The sequence below is a fragment of the Chroicocephalus ridibundus genome, chromosome 1 (genome assembly GCF_963924245.1).
Source record: "Chroicocephalus ridibundus chromosome 1, bChrRid1.1, whole genome shotgun sequence".
Lineage (NCBI taxonomy): Eukaryota > Metazoa > Chordata > Aves > Charadriiformes > Laridae > Chroicocephalus > Chroicocephalus ridibundus.
Genome location: NC_086284.1, coordinates 216459717 through 216485120, shown reverse-complemented (window position 1 = coordinate 216485120; position 25404 = coordinate 216459717). Strand labels below are relative to the sequence as shown.

General features: G+C 48.6%; 2 protein-coding genes across 5 annotated transcripts; both read left to right on the top strand.

Annotated features, from left to right (window-relative positions):
* Window positions 1-1635: 1635 nt before the first annotated feature.
* On the top strand, window positions 1636-10938 carry LOC134511085 (endonuclease domain-containing 1 protein-like). Of its 3 annotated transcripts, none has more exons than XM_063324472.1 (4): window positions 1636-1696; window positions 1772-1859; window positions 7601-7921; window positions 9140-10938. In XM_063324472.1, the coding sequence occupies exons 3-4, from the start codon at window positions 7637-7639 to the stop codon at window positions 9683-9685; spliced, it is 831 nt and encodes a 276-aa protein (XP_063180542.1). In that variant the 5' UTR covers window positions 1636-1696; window positions 1772-1859; window positions 7601-7636; the 3' UTR covers window positions 9686-10938. The 3 variants fall into 3 exon arrangements, with proteins under 3 accessions (XP_063180542.1, XP_063180532.1, XP_063180552.1); XM_063324482.1 differs by lacking the exons at window positions 1636-1696; window positions 1772-1859 and adding exons at window positions 3130-3204; window positions 3832-3851; XM_063324462.1 differs by having other exon boundaries at window positions 1643-1859.
* Window positions 7816-24673, top strand: LOC134511092 (endonuclease domain-containing 1 protein-like). 2 transcript variants are annotated; one of them, XM_063324506.1, is made up of 3 exons: window positions 7816-7921; window positions 20484-20799; window positions 22877-24673. In XM_063324506.1, exons 2-3 carry the CDS (start codon window positions 20515-20517, stop codon window positions 23420-23422), a joined length of 831 nt encoding a protein of 276 aa, XP_063180576.1. In that variant the 5' UTR covers window positions 7816-7921; window positions 20484-20514; the 3' UTR covers window positions 23423-24673. The 2 variants fall into 2 exon arrangements, with proteins under 2 accessions (XP_063180576.1, XP_063180567.1); XM_063324497.1 differs by lacking the exon at window positions 7816-7921 and adding an exon at window positions 18662-18795 and having other exon boundaries at window positions 22877-24670.
* Window positions 24674-25404: the final 731 nt, after the last annotated feature.

The window sequence follows — 25404 nt, the reverse complement described above, 5'->3', positions numbered from 1 at the left end:
AGCAGGGCACAGCTTTCCCAATGTCAGCTGTCTGAGAGCCAGGACCTCAAGCTGGATCACTTTGGGTTAAACATCTGATCTAACTTCAGCAGAGGTTAATCCTGCTGCGAGCACAGAGGAGTTATGGAAGAGCTGCACGTCTGTGTGAACTTGGATGGGGACAGGGCTATATAGGAAGCACAGCATCGCTGTTATCTCCCTTCCAAATCCCCTGCAAGGCTAAAGCCCAGTGCAGCATTGCAGGTGGTTGGGCAAAGCATGGGCCCACCTGCAGGTCCGCTGCTGTGGGAAGGTCCTCAGAGCAGAATACCTAAGCTGGTATCTGTTTTGGCTGCTTACTGTTTCACTATGGATATTATAAGTCCTTTTTGAAAAAAGAAGGAACTTGGTGTTGACTGGCTGTCCTCTTCCTTTCTCTGTACATAACAACTTTTGGTGAGCGGCAGCACTCCAGCCATGACCATATACTTTACTGAGTTAAAAGCAGAGGACCAGGAAGGATTGCCTGGACATCAAGCTCAGCACTTTGCTATTCTGCTTCAGAAGTGCCATCAGATGTTGTTTTAGAGTCCCAGAATCCCATTGCTCCAATACCTCGAGAAACGCATTCAATGGCCAAGCTCTTGCACTGACAAAATGTATAGGATCAGACCCAAAGGGCAAGGGCAGAACTCAGGGAGTGAAATCTACTGTGAGGAGCTGCTTCCCATAGGTGCTTTTACTAGGCTGCAGGAGGGAGCATTTGCTAAATCAGAGAAACTGAGCCCTTGGGGTTCAGAGATATATGGAGTCAGAGACTCAGCATGTGGCCTGGGGACTAGGGGTCTAATAGAAATGAAAAAAATAACATAAAATAGTCATGCTCCCTGCAGCTTTTAATCCAAATTTGTACAAAATATTGCCAGACCCCTTTAACGCTGCTCCAACGTGTAGCTCAGGACGAAGCACCCTTCCTAGAGTCCCTGACTTTTGTCTTACTCATTTCTGATGACTCTTGGTCATAATCATTAACAATCTTTAGTCCCATTTCCCCCTCACTAATAATGTGGGAAACCAGCATCTTTCCTCCATCTGTCCTTGGAGAGACCGTAGGAGCCAACCCTTCTCATTCCCTCCCCTCTCTGAGGTCAAGCGAGTACAGCCTACCAAACCTTATTTTCTGTGTCCATCCTCCCAGATCCCTTTTATCCACCCATAAGGGGAGAAAACCGTCTCCACCAGCTGCCTTTCTGGTCAGATTGGGATCCTATTTGAACACAGGCTCAGCAGTGGCTGTAAGGCAGCAAGCAGAGACCAAGGTGTGCCCCCAGTATCTGTGGGATGGCATGAATAAGTGCTGTTACAAAGACTTTGCAATCAGGGAAGGGAAAATACATAGCCTGACCATATTAATTATATTCTGAGGGGCTGAAGAAGAGCAGACGATGAACATCTGCGTGTACTCAGAGAGGCTGGTTGGTCTGATGCCACCAGACGTGGTCTGCTGGGAACAGAAACGCGTGTAGGTGCTGCAGCAGCAGCGGCAGAGCCCCACAGGGAATGAGGAAATGGAAAGGGAAACCACCAGACCCAGTTGTGCTGTGACAGACACGTGATGCTGCAAGTCAGCAAACTTGGGAGAAATCCCGAGGAAACAGCAAATAGCAACTGTCACCTCATTTCTGGGCAGGCATGAACAAATCTTCCTTGAATAACGGTAGAAATCGTCTCTTTTCTGTGAGTTTCTCTCTTTACAAAAAGGGTCAGATTTATGACTGCCTACATATTGCAGTGGGACTCTTGAGGGAACAGACGACCATTTCTCCAGGAAGAAGAGTGAAGGAACGGTTCAGCTCCTTGTTCTGAGATTCTGATTTAAGGTAAGTTCTTGCTCCCTTCTCACCATTGACTGCAATATTTATTTTAAAGTTTTTCCTTAAGCTTCAGAATAAATACAGCCGACAAAGGGTGGGCTGCAGTTGCTGAGCTCTAACATTCCCCTTCCAAGGAGAAAATTCGAGTTGATGCATGCACTGTATTTTGCAGCTCTTTATATTGTCTATTAGGGAGGGCAAAGAGAGAAGGAATGACTTGGGAAAGCATAGAAAAGTAAAGAACCAGAGAGTATGAGAGAGACGCTTAGAGGCAGAAGAGTCTGGAAGAAGCTGGGAAATTGTCACCACATGAGCTAATCCCTGGTCTGTGAAAAAATAAAATCAGGTGTGCTCCAGGAAAAAAATTCACTTGTGGTGGTGCTCAGATCAAAATCTCAGAAAAGGAATGCTATTCCCAAAGGGAATAAACTACCCCACTATGAGGGGAAACACTAAGTATGGGAAGCCTTGGGAACAGATGCGCAAGGAGATGCCTGATGGTGAACTGAGATGTCCAATTGTAGGAAAACAGATTCTGTCTTGGTTTTTTTAAATTATTCATCTTGATGATTGCAATTTCTCCTGCCTGTCTTGGATGTCTCTTTGAGGATGAATTATTCCCTAGGCTCCAGCACGGTCTTGGTTAGCTTAGAGCCAACGCCAGGCATCGGGTTGTATCTGAATGCCCCTGTCTGCTACACGGGCATCTGACAAAGGTTGTACAAGATGCCGTGAAGATGTTGGGTGCAGAGTCCCCTCCTGACCTGCGAGAGGCGAGTGCAGACAGGCACTCCTTTACACCTGATCTGGCAACACCACTCATCTTATGAATTATTGCCTGTTGATTAGGACATGCACCACGCAGATGAGCGCTGGGTTTGTACCCTCTTCCACGTGCAGCGTTGGGGAAGGGTAGATTCACGGTCTTGCTTTGGCACGCTGACCGAGTTTGGCTCACAACTGGAGGGAGCGCTTGATTCAAGGTTATCAGAAATACCATAAAACACCTTGCATAGTTAAGCTTCTGTTGCCAAGTCACCTGGAAAATTCACATCGAACTGTTGAATAAGAGAGTTGTGGAGCTTGCTGGGTGCCATAACTCTGCCCATGACGTCGCAAAAGAGCTCTGCAAAAACAGAGGTCCTGGCTCCACCCCTGGACAAACTTCCTCTAAATCCTATTTGAGAAATCTAACAAAACGGAATTAAGTGCAATTCCGCCTTCCTGGAAATCTTATATAAACTGCCCCAAGGTCACGGCCAGTTTCAGGCTGGGCTGCAGCGGAGGCATTTGAAAATCCTCTACCACTTTGGGGCTGCTGAGCGGAGTCCTGTGCATAAAAATACTATTTCATAGAATCATAGAATCATAGAATCATAGAATCATAGGGTTGGAAGGGACCTCTGGAGATCATCTAGTCCAACCCCCCTGCCAGAGCAGGGTCACCTAGAGCAGGTTACACAGGAACACGTCCAGGTGGGTTTTGAATGTCTCCAGAGTTGGAGACTCCACCACCTCTCTGGGCAGCCTGTTCCAGTGCTCTGCCACCCTCAGGGTAAAGAAGTTCCTCCTCATGTTTAGGTGGAACTTCCTATGTTCCAGTTTGTGCCCATTGCCTCTTGTCCTGTCCCCGGGCACCACTGAAAAGAGCCTCGCCCCATCGTCCTGACACCCACCCTTTAAGTATTTATAAGCGTTGATAAGGTCACCCCTCAGACGTCTTTTTTCCAGACTGAAGAGACCCAAATCCCTCAGCCTTTCCTCATAAGAGAGGTGTTCCAGTCCCCTAATCATCCTCGTAGCCCTCCGCTGCACCCTTTCCAGCAGTTCCCTGTCCCTCTTGAACCGGGGAGCCCAGAACTGGACACAGTACTCCAGGTGCGGTCTCACCAAGGCAGAGTAGAGGGGGAGGATGACCTCCCTTGACCTGCTGGCCACGCTCCTCTTGATGCACCCCAGGATGCCATTGGCCTAATTTGTGTGCTGCTCCTTCACACGGTAGGTTGGTTTCTATATATCTGAAATTAAGTTAGATATATTTTAAGCTCATGAAGGGGGTGGTGCAAAAGAAGGACTTTTCAGTAACTTTTCTGCCTGAGCCGGGGCAGATACTGTCACGCTCTGGAGAGTACTGGAAAAAGTCACTTTTTATGGTTCACTCTTCTCAGTTTTCAGCTTACAGGTCACCATATTCCGGATCCAGCGCTGGTAAAGAGATAACGAACGAGATGTCTTGGGTCAGAGCAAGGGCATCCCTAGGTCAATACCCTGAATCCAATGGAAACAAATACATGAGGGTCAGGGACAAGCGTAAGAAAAGGGCAAATGTGCAGGGTGACTTTCCAAGTCTCCAGTGGTCCTCAGCTCAGACATTTCCCCAGCTAAAGGTGGGTTTGTGTTTTAGAGGCCATAACAGCTTTCTCTCCCGTGAATCCTTTTAGCTGCTTGTCCTGCCTGCCTTATTTTAAATGCCAGATATTTCAAAACCCGTCCGCCCCAACAGCTAGCAATGAAAATGGAAATCCACTGCTATCCCAAAGCCTGCGGTGCATCTGAAAGAAGATATAGCACTCTGCGTTGCTGCCAGCATCGCAGGGAATTTTGGAGCACTTTTCTCCAAATAGAAAGATCTCGCTGTCTGCTGAAAATCACGTCAACAGCCGAGTAAGACAAAATAGGACCTGTTTCTGTTCAAGAAATAGAAATTCCCGCACCAGCGCCTTTTACTGTGCAGGAAAAACAATCAGGAAAGCTAAAGATGTGGGTCAGCAGGAATCCTGTGCCCCTCAGTATTGCTATAGCAGCAGCCAGGGTGCTGGTGAGACAGAGACGTCACCCCTTGTGCTTGCTGCTACCATCTGCTCGGCCTCTTCTCGCTCTGTAAGCTCATTGTCTGGAGTTGGACGCCCCAAAAATGCAAGCTGAGCAGCAGGGCACAGCTTTCCCAATGTCAGCTGTCTGAGAGCCAGGACCTCAAGCTGGATCACTTTGGGGTAAACATCTGATCTAACTTAATCATAGAATCATAGGGTTGGAAGGGACCTCTGGATATCAGCTAGTCCGACCCCCCTGCCAGGGCAGGGTCACCCAGAGCACGTTGCACAGGAATTCGTCCAGGGGGGTTTGGAATGTCTCCAGAGTTGGAGACTCCACCACCTCTCTGGGCAGCCTGTGCCAGGGCTCTGCCACCCTCACAGGAAAGAAGTTCCTCCTCATGTTTAGGTGGAACTTCCAATGCTCAAGTTTGTGCCTGTTACCTCTTGTCCTGTTGCTGGGCATCACTGTGAAAGGATCCTGGCCCCATCCTCCTGACACCCACCCTTTAAGTATTTATAAGTGTTGATCAGATCCCCCCTCAGTCGTCTCTTTTGCAGACTGAAGAGACCCAAATCCCTCAGTCTTTCTTCATAAGAGAGATGCTCCAGTGCCCTCATCATCTTGGTGGGCCTCTGCTGCACCCTCTCCAGCAGTTCCCTGGCCTTCTTGAACCGGGGAGCCCAGAACTGGACACGGCACTCCAGGTGCGGCCTCACCAGGGCAGAGTAGAGGGGGAAGATGACCTCCCTCCACCTGCTGGCCACACTTTTCTTGATGCACCGCAGGATGCCATTGGCCTTCTTGGCTACAAGGGCACATGGCTGGCTCATGGTCATCCTGTTGTCCACCAGGACTCCATTCCACAGAGCCGCTCTCCAGCAGGTCACCCCTAACCTCTCCTGGTGCATGGGGTTATTCCTCCCCAGGTGCAGCACCCTACACTTGCTCTTATTGAATTTCATAAGGTTCCTCTCTGCCCAGCTCTCCAGCCTGTCCAGGACTCTCTGGATGGCGGCACAGCCTTCTGGTGTGTCAGCCACGCCCCCAGCTTTGTGTCATCAGCAAACTTGCTGAGGATGCACTCTATCCCCTCATGCAGGTCATTGATGAATATATTGAAGAGGACTGGACCCAGTACTGACCCCTGGGGAACACCACTCCTCACTGACCTCCAACTAGACTCTGTGCCCCTAATCGCGACCCTCTGAGCTCTGTCTTTCAACCAGTTTTCTGTCCACCTTACTGTCCATTCATCAAGCCCACTCTTCCTAAGCTTACCTATGAGGATACTGGGGGAGACCATGTCGAACGCCTTGCTTAAGTCAAGGTAGACCACATCTACTGGCCTCCCCTCATCTATCCATCCAGTCATGTCATCATAGAAGGCTATCAGATTAGTCAGACATGATTTTCCCTTGGTGAATCCATGTTGAGTACTTCTGATAGCTTTCTTTTCCTCCACATGCCTTGAGATGACGCCCAGAATGAGCTGTTCCATCATCTTTCCAGGGATGGAGGTGAGGCTGACCAGCCTGTAGTTCCCCGGCTCCTCCTTCTTGCCTTTTTTGAAGACTGGAGTGACATTGGCTTTCCTCCAGTCCTCAGGCACCTCGCCTGTTCTCCAGGACCTTTCAAAGATGATGGAAAGCGACCCAGCAATGACTTCCACCAGCTTCCTCAGCACTCTCAGGTGCATCCCATTGGGGCCCATGGACTTGTGAATATCTAATTGATCTCACTGATCCCTCACTCGATCCTCCTCAACCCAAGGGAAGTCATCTTCTTTCCCCATTAATTCCCCCAATGCCTGGGACTCCTGAGGGTTGGGCCAAGATGTAAAGACTGAAGCAAAGAAGGCATTCAGTCACTCCACCTTCTCCGCATCCTCTGTCACCATGGCTCCTGTTTCATTCAACAGTGGGCCCACAATTTCTCTGGTCTTCCTTTTGCTTCCAGTATACTTGTAGAAGCCCTTCCTGTTGAGCTTGACATCCCTAGCCAGGTGTAATTCCAAGGCAGCCTTGGCTTTCCTTGTTTCATCCCTGCATGCTCTGGCAGCATTCCTGTAATCCTCCCAAGGGGTTAGTCCTTTCTTCCACTTATTGTAGACTTTCTTCTTCTACTTGAGCTTTTTCAGAAGCTCCCTGCTCAACCATGCAGGTCACCTGCATCCCTTGGCCGATTTCTTTGTCTTAGGGATGCACCGATCCTGAGCTTAGAGAAAGTGGTCTTTGAATACCAACCAGGTTCCTTGAGCCCCTTTGCCTTCCAGAGCCAGAGGTTAATCCTGTTGTGAGCACAGAGGAGTTATGGAAGAGCTGCACGTCTGTGTGAACTTGAATGGGGACAGAGATATGTAGGAAGCACAGCATCGCTGTTATCTCCCTTCCAAATCCCCTGCAAGGCTAAAGCCCAGTGCAGCATTGCAGGTGGTTGGGCAAAGCATGGGCCCACCTGCAGGTCCGCTGCTGTGGTGAAAGGGGGGCTTCCAGCCCCTGGATTGCTGCAGGCTTTTTTCTCCAGTGCCAATGAAAAAAACTCCAAAACAAAACCAAAACCAACCCTGTTGGTGCTGGCATTCAGGACTCTGCCTTCCTGCTGAGCTCGTGGCCAACACAGGTAGGCTGGAAAAGGTGGCCTTGCCCAACAGCATGCCTCTGTTCCAAGAAAACTTTGCTGTGTGAGCTGATTAGACATGGGATGGGTTTGGGTCACTCCTCAGAGGGGCTGATTTCTCCCACTGCTGCCTCCTCTGGGCTATTTTAGATCTCACCTTTATTCCCCTGTTGATTTTTCCATATCCAGGAGGACTGAAGTTGTCCCCTCCTTGGTCTCTCATAGTCGCCTCCTCTGCCGGCCTTGTCCCACAAGCACAAAAAGGACTCCAGGCCATGATGAGCTTTCTCCCAGTGTCTCTATTTGCTCTACAGGTGAGCAAGAGCCCTTCACGTGAAATCCTCCCTGCGATGCTGTTGCTGCTGCTTCTGCAGGTCTCGGCGACCTGCCTCTGGCTGGGACGCAGTGAGGTGGTGACATCCTTTCAAGGTTCATGCCCTCAGTTTTTCTTCCGGCAAACCCCCCCAAATCAAGCCCTGGAACCGCAGAACCCAGCCTGGATCTGCCAGCGTTACAGGAACCAGTATTACTTTGCCACCCTGTACGACAGGACCCGGCGTATTCCCGTATACTCTGCTTACGTCTACCATCCTGCACCTGGCAAGAGACCTAAAACATGGCTGGTTGAACCTCAGGTGAGTGTCTTTTCTCACAGTGCATCACCCTCCAGTCATTAAAAATGAGCTGCAGCCTTTAAGCAAACACTTCTTTTTCCTCCCACCCCACCCCACACATGCAAATGGACCCACTGGATGGGATTCGTCTCATCTAACTTCAAGCACCTTCAGCACACGAGTCCTCTGATGCATTTGAGACATCAGCAGGAGGATGAGATGAGTCATATCCTAAAGGTGCCCATATTTCCGCATTGACCTTACAGGAACATTATTCTACATTACATTAATTGGCATTCCATTAAGTCCAAGTCCAGTCCCCTCCCTGTCCCATGCTGTGGTGGGGGACCAAACGATGGGGAAAAGACATCCAACTGCAGGTAAATTTGAGGGACCAGCTGTGCTGGGCTCTGATCTCCACCCTGAGCTGTTTTGTGTCCTTGATATAGCTTATTTGCTCCCAGATAAGAGTCAATCACTGGTGTTTCAGGAGTGTGATACACCTGCACCAACCACACAAACTTCTTCCCGAGAGAGGGGTGAAGCAGGAGAAGGGCAGAAGGGTCTGAGTCCTCCTCATCTCCTCCTGGTAGGGCTCCATGGCTCTTCTGCCCATCCTCATCTCACCCTGGCCACCTTCAAGGACTCCTTAAGACACCCAACCTTCAAAGAGGATATCTGTGTGCTTGTTTTCCCTAAGCTTGTAAAACACAAGGCTGTTGTCAGATTGGATTAACAAAGGCATGAAAATCTTCCATGGAGACTGAGAGAGCTCTTGTGGAAATGGGGCTGAATGGAGCAAAGGCCAGGGCTGATGATAACATGCTTAGATGCAGGTGGGACGATTAGGGAGAGCCCGGGGCAGATGTGAGATGTGGAGAAGGGGGAAAGGGAACCAGATGTGGCAGGGGAGGTGTCTCACCAGAGTCACCTTTCAAACCTGAGAGTGGAAAATGCTCATTGTCTCATGCATCCACCCACATTCCCACTGCAGGCTGGGTTTTAAAGGTCACAACTCAAATCGACACCAGTCAAATTCTGAGCTTTTTATTTTTATTTTTTTTAACTTGTGTGCATCTGGGAGGAGCAGCTTTAGAATTTCTCTCAGATTCATGCATTTCCATAAACTGAGATGACAAAAAATGGTTTCTCAGTACTCAGAGACTTCTGCTTCAGGGAAGGCTGCTCCTTTACTCTTATCCCCAATCCTAACACCTTTTCCTCTTCTTACCTGTCAAGCTGTTGGGTCCAACTTATCCCAAAACTATGGAAAGAGAGTGGACCCTCTTAAATAATTTCCACATCAGCTTAGAGCAACTCAGCGACAGCCAAGCTATCCTCAAAGACTTCAAGAACCTAACGGGTCTGAACCGTGGCCATTTGAACCCCAGTAGCCATCACAATGACTCCAACAGCAGGACAGCTACCTTCACCCTCACCAACATAATCCCCCAGGATGAGAAACTCAACGGTGGTGCCTGGAACAACTATGAGCAACAAACGATGATCAAGAAGACCCAAGGCTGTAAGACCACCTACGTTGTCGTGGGCGCTGTGCCTGGGAACAACTATATTGCCAAGGGGAGGGTTAATAAACCCAGCTACATCTGGTCAAGTGCCTGCTGCGAGGTGGACAACAACCACAGGAAGGCTTGGGCGGTCATTGCCGAGAACGACAAGAATGCGGTCGAGCTCCTCACGCTGGGGGGGCTGGAGAACAGGTTGACCCAACTCTACAGGGGGAACCAGGTTTCTCTGTTTCACAGCGCCTGTCCCCGGCAATAAGCCCCACTTCACATCCTGGGTGTAAGAGGCTCAGGAGCCTTCACCGCTAGCAGCATCACCACGTGTCCTGTGCAGTGTCCGTCCTGCTTCCTTCTCTAGTTGTTTTCCAGCTCTGTCCCTCAGAGCACCTTCTCCTCTGATTAAAGGGAGAAAGAGGTCAGCAGAGCCTCCAGCTGGTTTACTCTCCAGGGCAGTTTACTGTCCAGGGCAAGGGAGTCCTCGCCCTGGCCACTGTGAGGGGCAGGTTGGATAACAGCCCATGGGCAAGGAAATCAGAGCTTGTCGCTGAGAGTAGAGGAGCTTTGCTTCTTTTTTTTCCTTTTCTCCATGCCCATATGCAGATGGTAGTTCCTTCCTCTCCTTGTTAGATGTCACTGATAACGTGCTGCTGACTTGTCTTTCACCTCCTCAGGAAGGGTGTTGGTCTAGGGTGGCTCAGGTTGCCCAGAGAGGTTGTGGAGTCTCCATCTCTGGAGATACTCCAAACCCAACTGGACTTAGTCCTGGACAACCTGCCCTAGCTGACCCTCCTTGAGCAGGGGTCTGGACTAGAAGACCTCGAGAGGTCCCTCCCAACCTCAGCCATTTGGTGATGCTGTGATTTATGCTGGGGCCAGGAGAGCAAAGAGCCCAAGGATTGCTGAGAGTCTGTGAGGATTAGCCTACAAATACGCTCTGACCAACACAGCCAATGACCGCAGCAAAGGATAAAGGGAGAGAGGAAGGTGGAAAGGAGGAAGACAACTAAGCACAGGAGGAACATCCCAGCTCTCCTGAAGTCTGTAGACAGGTAAAAGAGGGAGAAGGAAGGCAATAACCTACATTAATCACTAAGCTCTCTATCCCTGAGCTTACATGAAGACGTGCTTATGTAAATTTGCTAGCAGGTTTTTGTTTGCTTGCTTTTGGACCACGCACCTTGAGAGCAGGAGCTGAGGTATCAGACAACCAGGCTCAGGGATCAGATATGTGGCAGGCTTTGACCAGCCAAAGATAGATTTCTGCAACACGCTGGTTGGATTTCATTCTCTGCTCTACTTCTGAACCTTTTCTGCAGATTTATGTACAACTGATTTTGTGAAATATATTCAGTGGGTGCAAAAGATCAGTGTATGCCACAGAGCTTAGTTTCTGAGTAGTTTTCAAAATAAACTATTTGCTGCAGCGCTGCATTGTAGGGTCACCTTACATGTGAATCGGAATTTGCTTCCCACTGGAATTTCCACTACTACTAATGCCCTAGTACCTATACATCCTTGCAGGAGGTAGGCTGTCCAAATCCCATCTGAAGATGCCGTAACACCTACAAGAGTGTCACCATCCGACTCCGGTTACTCTTCCTATGAATGTGCATGAACAGAGTGGATCACGGTGCAAAGAGCTCATACAAACTGTCTCACTTACAGAGATACCAGCCTTAACCTGCCCCAGCCCCACGGTCCCCAGCTCCAGGAGCATCCTCCCAGGCATCCGAGAAAGGGTGTGCTACATCCAGGTCCAACTACATTGGGCCTGGGAGAGGTTCGCAATGATTCCAAGTGTGAAATTTAGACGCGAACGATGTCAGATGCCGCTCACTGCAGGTTTATCGTTATTCCCCAGCAAAAGTCACTAACACAAGCAACAGAGTAAAGGCAGAAGTAGAGGAAAGGCAGAAAAGAGAAGCAGTATTACAGAGCAAAGCAAGAGTATAGTCACCACCACAGGCCCGACGACGTCTCGGCGGTCCTCCAGAATTTCAGCAGCATCCCGTTGATCCATGATTGATGGGGTGGGGGGGCGGTCTCGGTCCCAATTCCCAAATTGTGGTGGGTCGCCGTGCCAGTTATAGTCCAGGTAGCCCAGGTCGGTCCATAGGTTGACCAACCAGCGTGACGGTGGCCTTTGCCCAGCTAATTGTCGTTTTACACGGTTGCCATATAATCTTTTCCTGCTCCCTTGCTGTTTGGGCAGTGCTTGGCTTCAGCAATTTTGGAGTTAACAACACAGGCTCAGGTGAGCCCCAGGCTAGGCAGAGTCTGGCCACTCTGATAGCCAGAGGGCTACAGCCTCTCCAGCTGGGGGAGCAACACACCCTCTTCAGCTGATGGCAATTTTGGGTGGTGACTGGCTAGCAAGATGGTCTGCAGAAGGTGCTAAATAGACACAAGCAAGCTTCTTATTGGCCTGCAAGCCTGCCGTGGATTTGCAGAAGCTTAAGCAAGCTTTGAGACAATTATTTTAAAGTTCCAGTCTTTCACACCACCCTGTGGCTCAAACTGTTGCTCTTGCTGTCTTCAGGGTCTGAGGTGGTGATAGAGAGAGAGGATAATAAAGGAAGAAAAAAGCATTTGGTCACACAATTTCTACAACCAAACACTTTGGCTGGTACACTGCACGGATATATTTGACACCGTCTGGTGATGGAGCGGCTACAAACTGCATATTGGTTACAATGTGCTGAATTAATTGTATCAAACACGGAACAATGCATGGTAAAAAGAACAACATTGCTATACCACACAACGTATAAAACAGGACATTCTTAACCCACGGGGTACCTGGAAGCCATGAGAAGGGATTAAATTCCCAGCCTTTCCAGGTTTGAACATGGACATGGGCCAATTTCCTTATTCCAGAGGTTATTTGTTTAACAACTTGACCATTATCATCAATTTTTAAACAACAGTTTGAATCATTTAATTTACCGCAAACACCTCCTTCCTCGGCTAGCAGGTAATCGAGAACCATGCGGTGTTGCAAAATGGCAGTTCGCATTTGCGTGGTCTGGTCTGCCAATAGTCCAGGGCGCGAGCAGTTTCATTAGTAATAAATTCTAAACCAGCTTGGAGTCGAATTATACGGTTTAGATTATAAATAGGTTCTCGAGCACCGCTAATCCACTCATGGGGGTTCCAGGTGGCTGGCCTGTAACGTTCAATGATTCGCCAGGGGGGCCACTCATCTTTCCCCTACTTTTGTCCACTTCCCGCAGTCAGACCTGTATTAATAGATCACTTACTCCATGTGAGATCATCATACAGTTTAACGCCTAAATTATCACCACCATCTTCAGGGAGTAAGAAAAACAAGGGGCGAATTATTCCAACATAACGTACTCCAGTCCAATTTGCTGGCAGCACTTTATATGCACGATGTCTGCAAATCCAATAGTGGCCTTTTAGAGCTTTAGTGCCGTTTTCAAATAAACCAGTGGGAGTGGAGGGCACTTGAAAATAAGTTGAATTGCCCATCCCTAGAGGGTTGAAGACTGTCAGATTTAGCCATGGCCTGTATGAATCGAGGAAAAAGGCACGGCCCACAACGTGACATGACCAGGTACCTGTGTTATTCCTCCATTTACATGTTACTTTTAGTTTTATAGTAAATGGCCACTCTCCATGAGTTTCATTTGTGGTCATATTAGTAGGGGACCAGAAGCCAGAAAATAATTTCTCATGCCCTGCTTCATTCACCCAGGCCCATTGAGCACCCGTGGCTACACCATCGACTGCGACGCCATGGGCTTGTTGTGCGGACACCACATAAGTACTATTAGGAGGCTTATGTTTTGCATATGTGAAGGTCCAGTCACATCTAGTAATTCCCACGAAAGTACCACCTGGCTGGGTGCGGTTCAGGCAATATTTGCCTTGGGCTGGGTATCGTACTGGCCAAGGAGATGCATACTTTCTTCTTTCCAGTAGGTATTATTTCCAACTTCACTATAATTGCTGACTAGCTATTTGGGGGAAAAGGGGATGGAGGTCCACAGCCAGCTTTCCATGCTAAACGGTCCTCCACACACCCAACAGTTAGTAAGATTAAACACACTGCCTACGGGTTTTCCTAAGGTTACAAACTCATTTTCCCATTTGAGGTTAGTACTTGAGGAGCTGAAGCTTCCCCAGGGATTCAGGGCAAAGAGAATGATTGCCCAAAGCCATTTCTGTGGTAATATGCAATACATCCTAAAAACACAAACACAGCAATTGTTACAAATACAACGCAAAATATTGATATCCACGTGTATCTCCAATATAGCCTGCGATGGAGTCTCCAGCGGGCAGCTCCTAAAACAAAAAAGAAAAACTGTCCTCGGTTCGGCTCAAGAACCGGGTTTACCTGTTACTAAAAAGATGGGACAATCCATCTTGTATTTATTTTATGTTCTTTGCCTAGGGCATCCTTCGCTACCCAGGCATACTTATTAAGAGGCGTGCTTAACACTAGGGGAACTGCCGCTATAGTAGGTAGCTCTACCAGGACTGGTTGTGCAGGGTAATGTGAAGGTTTAGTGGGGTGGTCCAGGCCACATGTAGCTGGGACTATTGCAGGGCCTTGTGGGCAGAAGGCTGTAATTTTCGGACACCGGTTTGTCCCCCATCGACTATTGACGTGTGTGACAGCTTCCCAAAGACGCTCGTCCCATCCTGACTCATGGGGCTTGAAGAATCGTTTGAGAAGACCATTAGTGCGTTCCACTATTCCATTGGCTTGAGGATAACACGGAGTGTGGAACATCCATTGAATTCCTTTCTCTTTTGCCCAATCTTGTACAACCTTGGCAGTAAAGTGAGAGCCATTGTCTGACTGAATAGACTGTGGCTTAGGGAAAGTACTGAACCACTATTGCAAGGCCTTAACAGTGCTTTCTCCCGTGGCACGGGAAAAAGCCTCAGCTTGCACCAGGCCTGACACAATTTCCACCCCTACTAGTACATAATATTTCCCGTTAGACCTTTGGAATGGGCCAACATAGTCTATTTGCCAGGCATCCCATAGTCCTTTACCTGTTCGGACATGTAACGGGTCATCTTTAAGAGGGTTTTTTTCTAACTGCATATGGCACTGGCCACAAGCTGAGATACAAGTCTGGCAGTGTTCTCGGGTGACCAGCCAACCTCGTGACTGAGCTTCCCGATACAGGTCTTTAACCCCTGAGTGCCCTCTTTTCACATGTAACCACTCTAAGAGTCGTTCCCAATTCTCCACCACTGGTTCGTTCCGCAAAGGGGCAAGTCAGGCCAGCTCGTCAGCTCTTATTCCATCGGCTAGCTGGAGTTTCATTTGCCTGGTGGGACGTGACCCATGCTATTGCGAAATTCCCTTGTTTAGCAATAGTTAGAATGTCTTGCCACTTTTCTTTTTGCCACACGGGCACCTGATTGACCTCCCACCCGTTCTGTTCCCAGAATGGAAGCCACTCAGTGCACCCTTTAAAAACAGCAAAAGAATCAGTGTAGATATAGACAGGAGAGGTAGACTGAGCTTCATGCTGAGAAACACTCCGCACAGCCACGAATTCTCCCACTTTGTGCACTGCGTTCCCCTTCGGTGACTATTTTTTGATCGGTGTCTATCTGTAGTGCAACTGCATGATATTTCCATCTCTTGCCTTCTCGTTTGGCAGAAGCATCTGTAAACCAGACATTTTGCAATTGTTCTGAAAATGGGGGGGCTACTTGCATGACAGGAGCGGGTATGTTATCTTCCCGATCTGAGGCTACTTCCTCTTGAATAACCAAATTCTTGATAGTGCCTTCAGATATCTTAAGGATGTCACAATAACGTTCTATTTGTGCATACCATTTTTGTACTGAAGCTCTTTGTGGCACCCCATCAGGGGGAGGTGTTCCAGCTAAAACAGTGTTAATTACCTTAAAAGGGCCTCTAAGCACTGTCGGCTGTTGGTGGATGGTATGTTCTGCCTCCCGCAATGCTAAGCTAACCACAAACAGTCCCTTTTCCCATACGGTATGCCGTTTCTCTGCATCCTTAAAGCTGTGGGAGTAAAACCCGATGGGATGAGGGGGTCCTTCAGGGCCTTTTTGCCAGAAGTGCGTCGACCATCCCGACTGGGCAAACCCCCACTCAATTTGCACGGGGTCAGTAGGGTGTACTGGGCCAAGGGCCTGGTGATGAGCTGCCTCAAATACCAAAAGCTGCAAAGCTTCCTTGTGGACTGGAGTCCAGTCCCAGGACGCGCCTTTTTGCAATTAATCATATAGTGGTCTTGCAATGATAGAAAAGTCTGGGATATGTTTTCTTCAGAATACAAGTAACCCTAATGCATGCTGCAGTTCCTTCTTTGACTCAGGCATCTTTACCTGATCTAGTGTGGAAAGGGTATCCTTAGGGATGCATGTCATTCCCCCTTTCCACCAAATTCCTAAGTATTTGACCTCATTAGACCTCATTAGAGGGGGTCTGGATTTTTTCAGGTGGGATTTTTAATCCCAAATTCTCCAGATAAACAATAATATCATTTTGTGGTTTTTGAACCTTTTCCACCTGTCTCCCTCCTATTAACACATCATCTATATACTGGTAAACTCTAACTCCTGCCTCTGGTGAGATTTGTTCTAATTCTCTTGCTAAAGCATGATGGGCTACCGTGGGAGAATGCTCGTATCCTTGAGGGAGTCGTGTAAAAGTAAACGGATGTCCTTCCCAGGTAAAAGCAAAACTATTTTGGTCCTCAGGTTGCAAAGGGACCGTAAAAAACATATCCTTAACATCAATGGTTGCCACAATAGGGTGTGCTTGCTCCTGAATAGTGGCTATGAGATCAGCAACATTTGGCACCGCAGCGGCTAGTGGGCCAGTATATGCATTTTGTCTCCGATAGTCTATTGTCAGCCTCCATTTGCCATTTGGTTTTCGGACAGGCCATACTGGGGAATTAAAAGGGGAGTGAGTAGGAACCACAATTCCTTGTTCTTTTAAGTCTTCTAGCACTGGCGCTATTCCCTCCCGTGCTCCAAGAGGTAAATAGTAGGGTTTGATATTTGTTAGTTTCGAAGGGGGAAGTAACGGTGCAGTTTTTAAGAGCCTTATCTCTATCAGTGGGGCACCAAAAGACCAGCTTCCTCCCTTATCATCTATCCATGCTTTGCCTTTCAGGATATCAAGTCCTAAGAGATTAAATGGAAATAATCCCACGGCCATCAACACCGAAGCTGCTGCCTCTTCCCCTGGTAGCTGTAAACTGACCATAGCCATTGCTTGTGCCTGAACGTTACCGAATGCACCTGCCACAAACAAATGTCGCTTAGACAATGATATACCGCTGTGTTCTGCATCTTTTATGCTAATAGCTGAAATGTGGGCACCGGTATCTACTACAAACGTTATTGGGATTTGCTTAGGTCCTACAAAACAAGTAATCACAAGGGTCGCCTTGCTTATTAATAGTGAGCTGTTTAACATGTACCCATCCTCTGCCCCCCCGCCCACTACAGGGGAGCGAAGGCGTTAGTTTGCCACCAGCACTGGCGGTTTCCCATCAGTTAAATCCATGAGGGGCACCAGGGGAGCACTGGGGATGACATCGCTATCCCAAGGTTCTTTTGACTTCCCTAAATCAATTAAATCTCGAGGGACCACCAGTTTCTTTGGCCATCCCCTAATTAACCTCTCTAGCTTGTCTGTTTGTAGCCCATCCATAAGATCTCAGGGGATTCCTTTTCTCCATGCCATGGTCCATAGCACACTCCGCCTATTTGGTATATCCCTCCCATCTGGTGGTTTAGTGAGTGGTGCCACCTGCTTGTGATTAGGGTGCAGGAGGGTTTTCAATTCTGCCTGCCGTAACCCTTTCGTGTCTTGTTTGGCGGAAGGGACATTAACAGGACCATATTTCCGCCCGTAATTGATTAATTCCATGGCAATTTCTCCCCAGGTCCACACTTTCAAGTATTGCGGATTGCCATTAGGGGTTACCAAGCCTGCCAGTGCAGCCGTGACCATTTCACTGTGGGGTACTGCATTAATTGTACCCTGTAATTGAATGCCAATAGGTTTTAAAGATTCAGGGAGGCGCCTTCTTTGAAAGTTCCAGTCATTCACAGGGTGGGCTGCAGTTGCTGAGCTCTAACATTCCCCTTCCAAGAAGAAAATTCGAGTTGATGCATGCACTGTATTTTGCAGCTCTTTGTATTGGCTATTAGGGAGGGCAAAGATAGAAGGAATGACTTGGGAAAGCATAGAAAAGTAAAGAACCAGAGAGTATGAGAGAGACACTTAGAGGCAGAAGAGACTGGAAGAAGCTGGGAAATTGTCACCACATGAGCTAATCCCTGGTCTTTGAAAAAATAAAATCAGGTGTGCTCCAGGAAAAAAATTCACTTGTGGTGGTGCTCAGATCAAAATCTCAGAAAAGGAATGCTATTCCCAAAGGGAATAAACTACCCCACTATGAGGGGAAACACTAAGTATGGGAAGCCTTGGGGACAGATGCGCAAGGAGATGCCTGATGGTGAACTGAGATGTCCAATTGTAGGAAAACAGATTCTGTCTTGGTTTTTTTAAATTATTCATCTTGATGATTGCAATTTCTCCTGCCTGTCTTGGATGTCTCTTTGAGGATGAATTATTCCCTAGGCTCCAGCACGGTCTTGGTTAGCTTAGAGCCAACACCAGGCATCGGGTTGTATCTGAATGCCCCTGTCTGCTACACGGGCATCTGACAAAGGTTGTACAAGATGCCGTGAAGACGTTGGGTGCAGAGTCCCCTCCTGACCTGCGAGCGGCGAGTGCAGACAGGCACTCCTTTACACCTGATCTGGCAACACCACTCATCTTATGAATTATTGCCTGTTGATTAGGACATGCACCACGCAGATGAGCGCTGGGTTTGTACCCTCTTCCACGTGCAGCGTTGGGGAAGGGTAGATTCACGGTCTTGCTTTGGCACGCTGACAGAGTTTGGCTCACAACTGGAGGGAGCGCTTGATTCAAGGTTATCAGAAATACCATAAAACCCCTTGCATAGTTAAGCTTCTGTTGCCAAGTCACCTGGAAAATTCACATTGAACTGTTGAATAAGAGAGTTGTGGAGCTTGCTGGGTGCCATAACTCTGCCCATGACCTCGCAAAAGAGCTCTGCAAAAACAGAGGTCCTGGCTCCACCCCTGGACAAACTTCCTCTAAACCCCGTTTGAGAAATCTAACAAAACAGAATTATGTGCATTTCTGCCTTCCTGGAAATCTTATATAAACTGCCCCAAGGTCACGGCCAGTTTCAGGCTGGGCTGCAGCGGAGGCATTTGAAAATCCTCTACCACTTTGGGGCTGCTGAGCGGAGTCCTGTGCATAAAAATACTATTTGTGTGCTGCTCCTTCACACGGTAGGTTGGTTTCTATATATCTGAAATTAAGTTAGATATATTTTAAGCTCATGAAGGGGGTGGTGCAAAAGAAGGACTTTTCAGTAACTTTTCTGCCTGAGCTGGGGCAGATACTGTCGCGCTCTGGAGAGTACTGGAAAAAGTCACTTTTTATGGTTCACTCTTCTCAGTTTTCAGCTTACAGGTCACCATATTCCGGATCCAGTGCTGGTAAAGAGATAACGAACGAGATGTCTTGGGTCAGAGCAAGGGCATCCCTAGGTCAATACCCTGAATCCAATGGAAACAAATACATAAGGGTCAGGGACAAGCGTAAGAAAAGGGCAAATGTGCAGGGTGACTTTCCAAGTCTCCAGTGGTCCTCAGCTCAGACATTTCCCCAGCTAAAGGTGGGTTTGTGTTTTAGAGGCCATAACAGCTTTCTCTCCCGTGAATCCTTTTAGCTGCTTGTCCTGCCTGCCTTATTTTAAATGCCAGATATTTCAAAACCCATCCGCCCCAACAGCTAGCAATGAAAATGGAAATCCACTGCTACCCCAAAGCCTGCGGTGCATCTGAAAGAAGATATAGCACTCTGCGTTGCTGCCAGCATCGCAGGGAATTTTGGAGCACTTTTCTCCAAATAGAAAGATCTCGCTGTCTGCTGAAAATCACGTCAACAGCCGAGTAAGACAAAATAGGACCTGTTTCTCTTCAAGAAATAGCAATTCCCACACTAGCGCCTTTTACTGTGCAGGAAAAACAATCAGGAAAGCTAAAGATGTGGGTCAGCAGGAATCCTGTGCCCCTCAGTATTGCTATAGCAGCAGCCAGGGTGCTGGTGAGACAGAGACGTCACCCCTTGTGCTTGCTGCTACCATCTGCTCGGCCTCTTCTCGCTCTGTAAGCTCATTGTCTGGAGTTGGACGCCCCAAAAATGCAAGCTGAGCAGCAGGGCACAGCTTTCCCAATGTCAGCTGTCTGAGAGCCAGGACCTCAAGCTGGATCACTTTGGGTTAAACATCTGATCTAACTTCAGCAGAGGTTAATCCTGCTGCGAGCACAGAGGAGTTATGGAAGAGCTGCACGTCTGTGTGAACTTGGATGGGGACAGAGATATGTAGGAAGCACAGCATCGCTGTTATCTCCCTTCCAAATCCCCTGCAAGGCTAAAGCCCAGTGCAGCATTGCAGGTGGTTGGGCAAAGCATGGGCCCACCTGCAGGTCCGCTGCTGTGGGAAGGTCCTCAGAGCAGAATGGAGGAACCCCTGGGTTGCTGCAGGCTTTTTTCTCCAGTGCCAATGAAAAAAACTCCAAAACAAAACCAAAACCAACCCTGTTGGTGCTGGCATTCAGGACTCTGCCTTCCTGCTGAGCTCGTGGCCAACACAGGTAGGCTGGAAAAGGTGGCCTTGCCCAACAGCATGCCTCTGTTCCAAGAAAACTTTGCTGTGTGAGCTGATTAGACATGGGATGGGTTTGGGTCACTCCTCAGAGGGGCTGATTTCTCCCACTGCCGCCTTCTCTAGGCACCTCAAACCTATTTTAGATCTCACCTTTATTCCCCTGTTGATTTTTCCATATCCAGGAGGACTGAAGTTGTCCCCTCCTTGGTCTCTCATAGTGCCCTCCTCTGCCAGCCTTGTCCCACAAGCACAAAAATGATGAACTTTCTCCAAGATAAGTGTCTCTCTGCATTTGCTCTACAGGTGAGTAAAAGCACTTGAAATCCTCCCTGCGATGCTGTTGCTGCTGCTTCTGCAGGTCTCGGCGACCTGCCTCTGGCTGGGACGCAGTGAGGTGGTGACATCCTTTCAAGGTTCATGCCCTCAGTTTTTCTTCCGGCAAACCCCCCCAAATCAAGCCCTGGAACCGCAGAACCCAGCCTGGATCTGCCAGCGTTACGGGAACCAGTATTACTTTGCCACCCTGTACGACAGGACCCGGCGTATTCCTGTGTACTCCGCTTACGTCTACAATCCCACACCTTGTCCGAGAACTAACCCATGGATGATTGAGCCCCAGGTGAGTGTCCTCTCCTACAGCGCGTCACCCTCCAGTCATTAAAAGATGAGCTGCAGCCTTTTAGCAAATACTTCTTTTTCCTCCCACCACACCCCACCCCACACATGCAAATGGACCCACTGGATGGGATTCCTCTCATCTAACTTCAAGCACCTTCAGCACACGAGTCCTCTGATGCATTTGAGACATCAGCAGGAGGATGAGATGAGTCATATCCTAAAGGTGCCCATATTTCTGCATTGACCTTACAGGAACATTATTCTACATTACATTAATTGACATTCCATTAAGTCCAATGACACCCCTCCCTGTCCCATGCTGTGGTGGGGGACCAAATGATGGGGAAAAGACATCCAACTGCAGGTAAATTTGAGGGACCAGCTGTGCTGGGCTCTGATCTCCACCCTGAGCTGTTTTGTGTCCTTGACATAGCTTATTTGCTCCCAAGTAAGAGTCAATTTGGCCTTGTAAGCGGCATGAGAGAAGTGAAACAGTCCAGGTGAAGGCACGCAGTGATGAGAGGGTTGGATTAACACAGTAAATTTGTTGAGTGACATTTCAGGCAGTGAAAAGTGAGTAGGACCAGTACCAGTCAAGTCAGAAGTGCGTGATCTCCATCCACCTGTGTCGCCCCTTACCACCGTTCCCTCCTGCTTGGTTCAGAAGGATCCACCAGACACACAGACCTCTGCAAGCTACAGGGCCCTCCCAAACGTCCTTCTGACAAACTTCAGACCATCAGTAAAAGAGGCCGAGTGAATCATGGGACAGATGAAGAGGAAATTCAGGTCATTGCTAGGGACACAGTAGCAGCGGGGAATGTAGGTGAAAATGCGGCACAGGAGAAAGCCATATGCCCTGTTCCAGGGGAAGGCTAAATACGTTTCCCTAAAAATGAAAAGAAAGGTGTCATAGGTATGAAAAACCCTTGTAATTCATGGGAACTCAGGCAACTAGTTTGGTGTTGCACTGCTGCAGCCTCCACGTTTAGAGGGGACAGAAACTTCTGTTTTCCTCCTGGACCATGGACCCAGGGCACCTGAGAAATCTGTGGGTTTGTTAACATTTTTCAGAGGTCTTTTGGCAGTATTTAGGTTCCCCAGGTCTCTGGGCATTCTGAGCTCCTTGAAGAAGCCAATAATTTCTAACGTCTCTGCAGTGGTGGCACAGAAGGAACACACCTGTGCTCCCTGGCACAGATCAGCTCTGAGACACATTATTAGCACTGCAACAGCCGATCCCACTTGCATTGAGGTATTTTTGCTCACTCAGCAAAAAGCTTCATCCTCACAATGAACTACAGCCCTCCCAGGGAAAAATCACCTTGAGGACCAGTTTCCCAACACATCTGCCATGAGATTAGAGGACGCAAACACTGGTGTTTCAGGAGTGTGATACACCTGCACCAACCACACAAACTTCTTCCCGAGAGAGGGGTGAAGCAGGAGAAGGGCAGAAGGGTCTGAGTCCTCCTCATCTCCTCCTGGTAGGGCTCCATGGCTCTTCTGCTCATCCTCATCTCACCCTGGCCACCTTCAAGGACTCCTTAAGACCTTCAAAGAGGATATCTGTGTGCTTGTTTTCCCTAAGCTTGTAAAACACAAGGCTGTTGTCAGATTGGATTAACAAAGGCATGAAAATCTTCCATGGAGACTGAGAGAGCTCTTGTGGAAATGGGGCTGAATGGAGCAAAGGCCAGGGCTGATGATAACATGCTTAGATGCAGGTGGGACGATTAGGGAGAGCCCTGTGCAGATGTGAGATGTGGAGAAGGAGGAAAGGGAACCAGATGTGGCAGGGGAGGTGTCTCACCAGAGTCACCTTTCAAACCTGAGAGTGGAAAATGCTCATTCTCTCATGCGTCCACCCACATTCCCACTGCAGGCTGGGTTTCAAAGGTCACAACTCAAATCGACAGCAGTCAAATTCTGAGCTTTTAATTTTTATTTTTTTTTAACTTGTGTGCATCTGGGAGGAGCAGCTTTAGAATTGCACTCAGAGACTTCTGCTCCAGGGAAGCCTGATCCTTTACTCCCATCCCCAACACTAACACCTTTTCCTCTTCTTACCTGTCAAGCTGGTGGGTCTAAATTATCCCAAAACTATGGAAAAAACAAGTACCTTCTTAAAAGATTTCAACGTTACCTTAGAGGAAATTGGCAACAGCCAAGCTATCCTCAAAGACTACAGGAGCCTGAAGGGTTTGCACCGTGGCCATTTGAACCCCTGTGGACATCACAACGACTCCAACAGCATGAACGCTACCTTCACCCTCACCAACATAGTCCCCCAGGATGAGAAACTCAACATTGGTGCCTGGAAAAACTATGAGCAGCAAACGATGAAGAATAAGACCCAGGGCTGTAAGACCACCTACGTTGTCGTGGGCGCCGTGCCTGGGAACAACTATATCTCCAAGGGGAGGGTTAATAAACCCAGCTACATCTGGTCAAGTGCCTGCTGCGAGGTGGACAACAACCAGAGGAAGGCTTGGGCAGTCATTGCTGAGAACGACAAGAATGCGGTCACGCTCCTCACGCTGGGGGGGCTGGAGAACACGTTGACCCAACTCTACAGCGGGAACCAGGTTTCTCTGTTTGACAGCGCCTGTCCCCGGCAATAAGCCCCACTTCACATCCTGGGTGTAAGAGGCTCAGGAGCCTTCACCGCTAGCAGCATCACCACGTGTCCTGTGCAGTGTCCGTCCTGCTTCCTTCTCTAGTTGTTTTCCAGCTCTGTCCCTCAGAGCACCTTCTCCTCTGATTAAAGGGAGAGGGAGGCCAGCAGAGCCTCCAGCTGGTTTACTCTCCAGGGCAGTTTACTGTCCAGGGTAAGGGAGTCCTTGCCCTGGCCAGTGTGAGGGGCAGGTTGGATAACAGCCCATGGGCAAGGAAATCAGAGCTTGTCGCTGAGAGTAGAGGAGCTTTGCTTCTTTTTTTTCCTTTTCTCCATGCCCATATGCAGATGGTAGTTCCTTCCTCTCCTTGTTAGATGTCACTGATAACGTGCTGCTGACTTGTCTTTCACCTCCTCAGGAAGGGTGTTGGTCTAGGGTGGCTCAGGTTGCCCAGAGAGGTTGTGGAGTCTCCATCTCTGGAGATACTCCAAACCCAACTGGACTTAGTCCTGGACAACCTGCCCTAGCTGACCCTCCTTGAGCAGGGGTCTGCACTAGAGGACCTCGAGAGGTCCCTCCCAACCTCAGCCATTTGGTGATGCTGTGATTTATGCTGGGGCCAGGAGAGCAAAGAGCCCAAGGATTGCTGAGAGTCTGTGAGGATTAGCCTACAAATACGCTCTGACCAACACAGCCAATGACCGCAGCAAAGGATAAAGGGAGAGAGGAAGGTGGAAAGGAGGAAGACAACTAAGCACAGGAGGAACATCCCAGCTCTCCTGAAGTCTGTAGACAGGTAAAAGAGGGAGAAGGAAGGCAATAACCTACATTAATCACTAAGCTCTCTATCCCTGAGCTTACATGAAGACGTGCTTATGTGAATTTGCTAGCAGGTTTTTGTTTGCTTGCTTTTGGACCACGCACCTTGAGAGCAGGAGCTGAGGTATCAGACAACCAGGCTCAGGGATCAGATATGTGGCAGGCTTTGACCAGCCATAGATAGATTTCTGCAACACGCTGGTTGGATTTCATTCTCTGCTCTACTTCTGAACCTTTTCTGCAGATTTATGTTCAACTGATTTTGTGAAATATATTCAGTGGGTGCAAAAGATCAATGTATGCCACAGAGCTTAGTTTCTGAGTAGTTTTCAAAATAAACTATTTGCTGCAGCGCTGCATTGTAGGGTCACCTTACATGTGAATCGGAATTTGCTTCCCACTGGAATTTCCACTACTACTAATGCCCTAGTACCTATACATCCTTGCAGGAGGTAGGCTGTCCAAATCCCCTCTGAAGATGCCGTAACACCTACAACAGTGTCACCATCCGACTCCAGTTAGTCTTCCTATGAATGTGCATGAACAGAGTGGATCACGGTGCAAAGAGCTCATACAAACCATCTCACTTACAGAGATACCAGCCTTAACCTGCCCCAGCCCCACGGTCCCCAGCTCCAGGAGCATCCTCCCAGGCATCCGAGAAAGGGTGTGCTACATCCAGGTCCAACTACATTGGGCCTGGGAGAGGTTCGCAATGATTCCAAGTGTGAAATTTAGACGTGAACGATGTCAGATGCCGCTCACTGCAGGTTTATCGTTATTCCCCAGCAAAAGTCACTAACACAAGCAACAGAGTAAAGGCAGAAGTAGAGGAAAGGCAGAAAAGAGAAGCAGTATTACAGAGCAAAGCAAGAGTATAGTCACCACCACAGGCCCGACGACGTCTCGGCGGTCCTCCAGAATTTCAGCAGCATCCCGTTGGTCCATGATTGATGGGGTGGGGGGACGGTCTCGGTCCCAATTCCCAAATTGTGGTGGGTCGCCATGCCAGTTATAGTCCAGGTAGCCCAGGTCGGTCCATAGGTTGACCAACCAGCGTGACGGTGGCCTTTGCCCAGCTAATTGTCGTTTTACACGGTTGCCATATAATCTTTTCCTGCTCCCTTGCTGTTTGGGCAGTGCTTGGCTTCAGCAATTTTGGAGTTAAC

Bases quoted from the DNA above. Each gene is read 5' to 3' on its own strand.
- LOC134511085 (XM_063324472.1), top strand. From the start codon at position 7,637: ATGCTGTTGCTGCTGCTTCTGCAGGTCTCGGCGACCTGCCTCTGGCTG. The intron at 7,922-9,139 runs GTGAGTGTCTTT...TTACCTGTCAAG, and splicing joins CATGGCTGGTTGAACCTCAG to CTGTTGGGTCCAACTTATCC.
- LOC134511092 (XM_063324506.1), top strand. From the start codon at position 20,515: ATGCTGTTGCTGCTGCTTCTGCAGGTCTCGGCGACCTGCCTCTGGCTG. The intron at 20,800-22,876 runs GTGAGTGTCCTC...TTACCTGTCAAG, and splicing joins CATGGATGATTGAGCCCCAG to CTGGTGGGTCTAAATTATCC.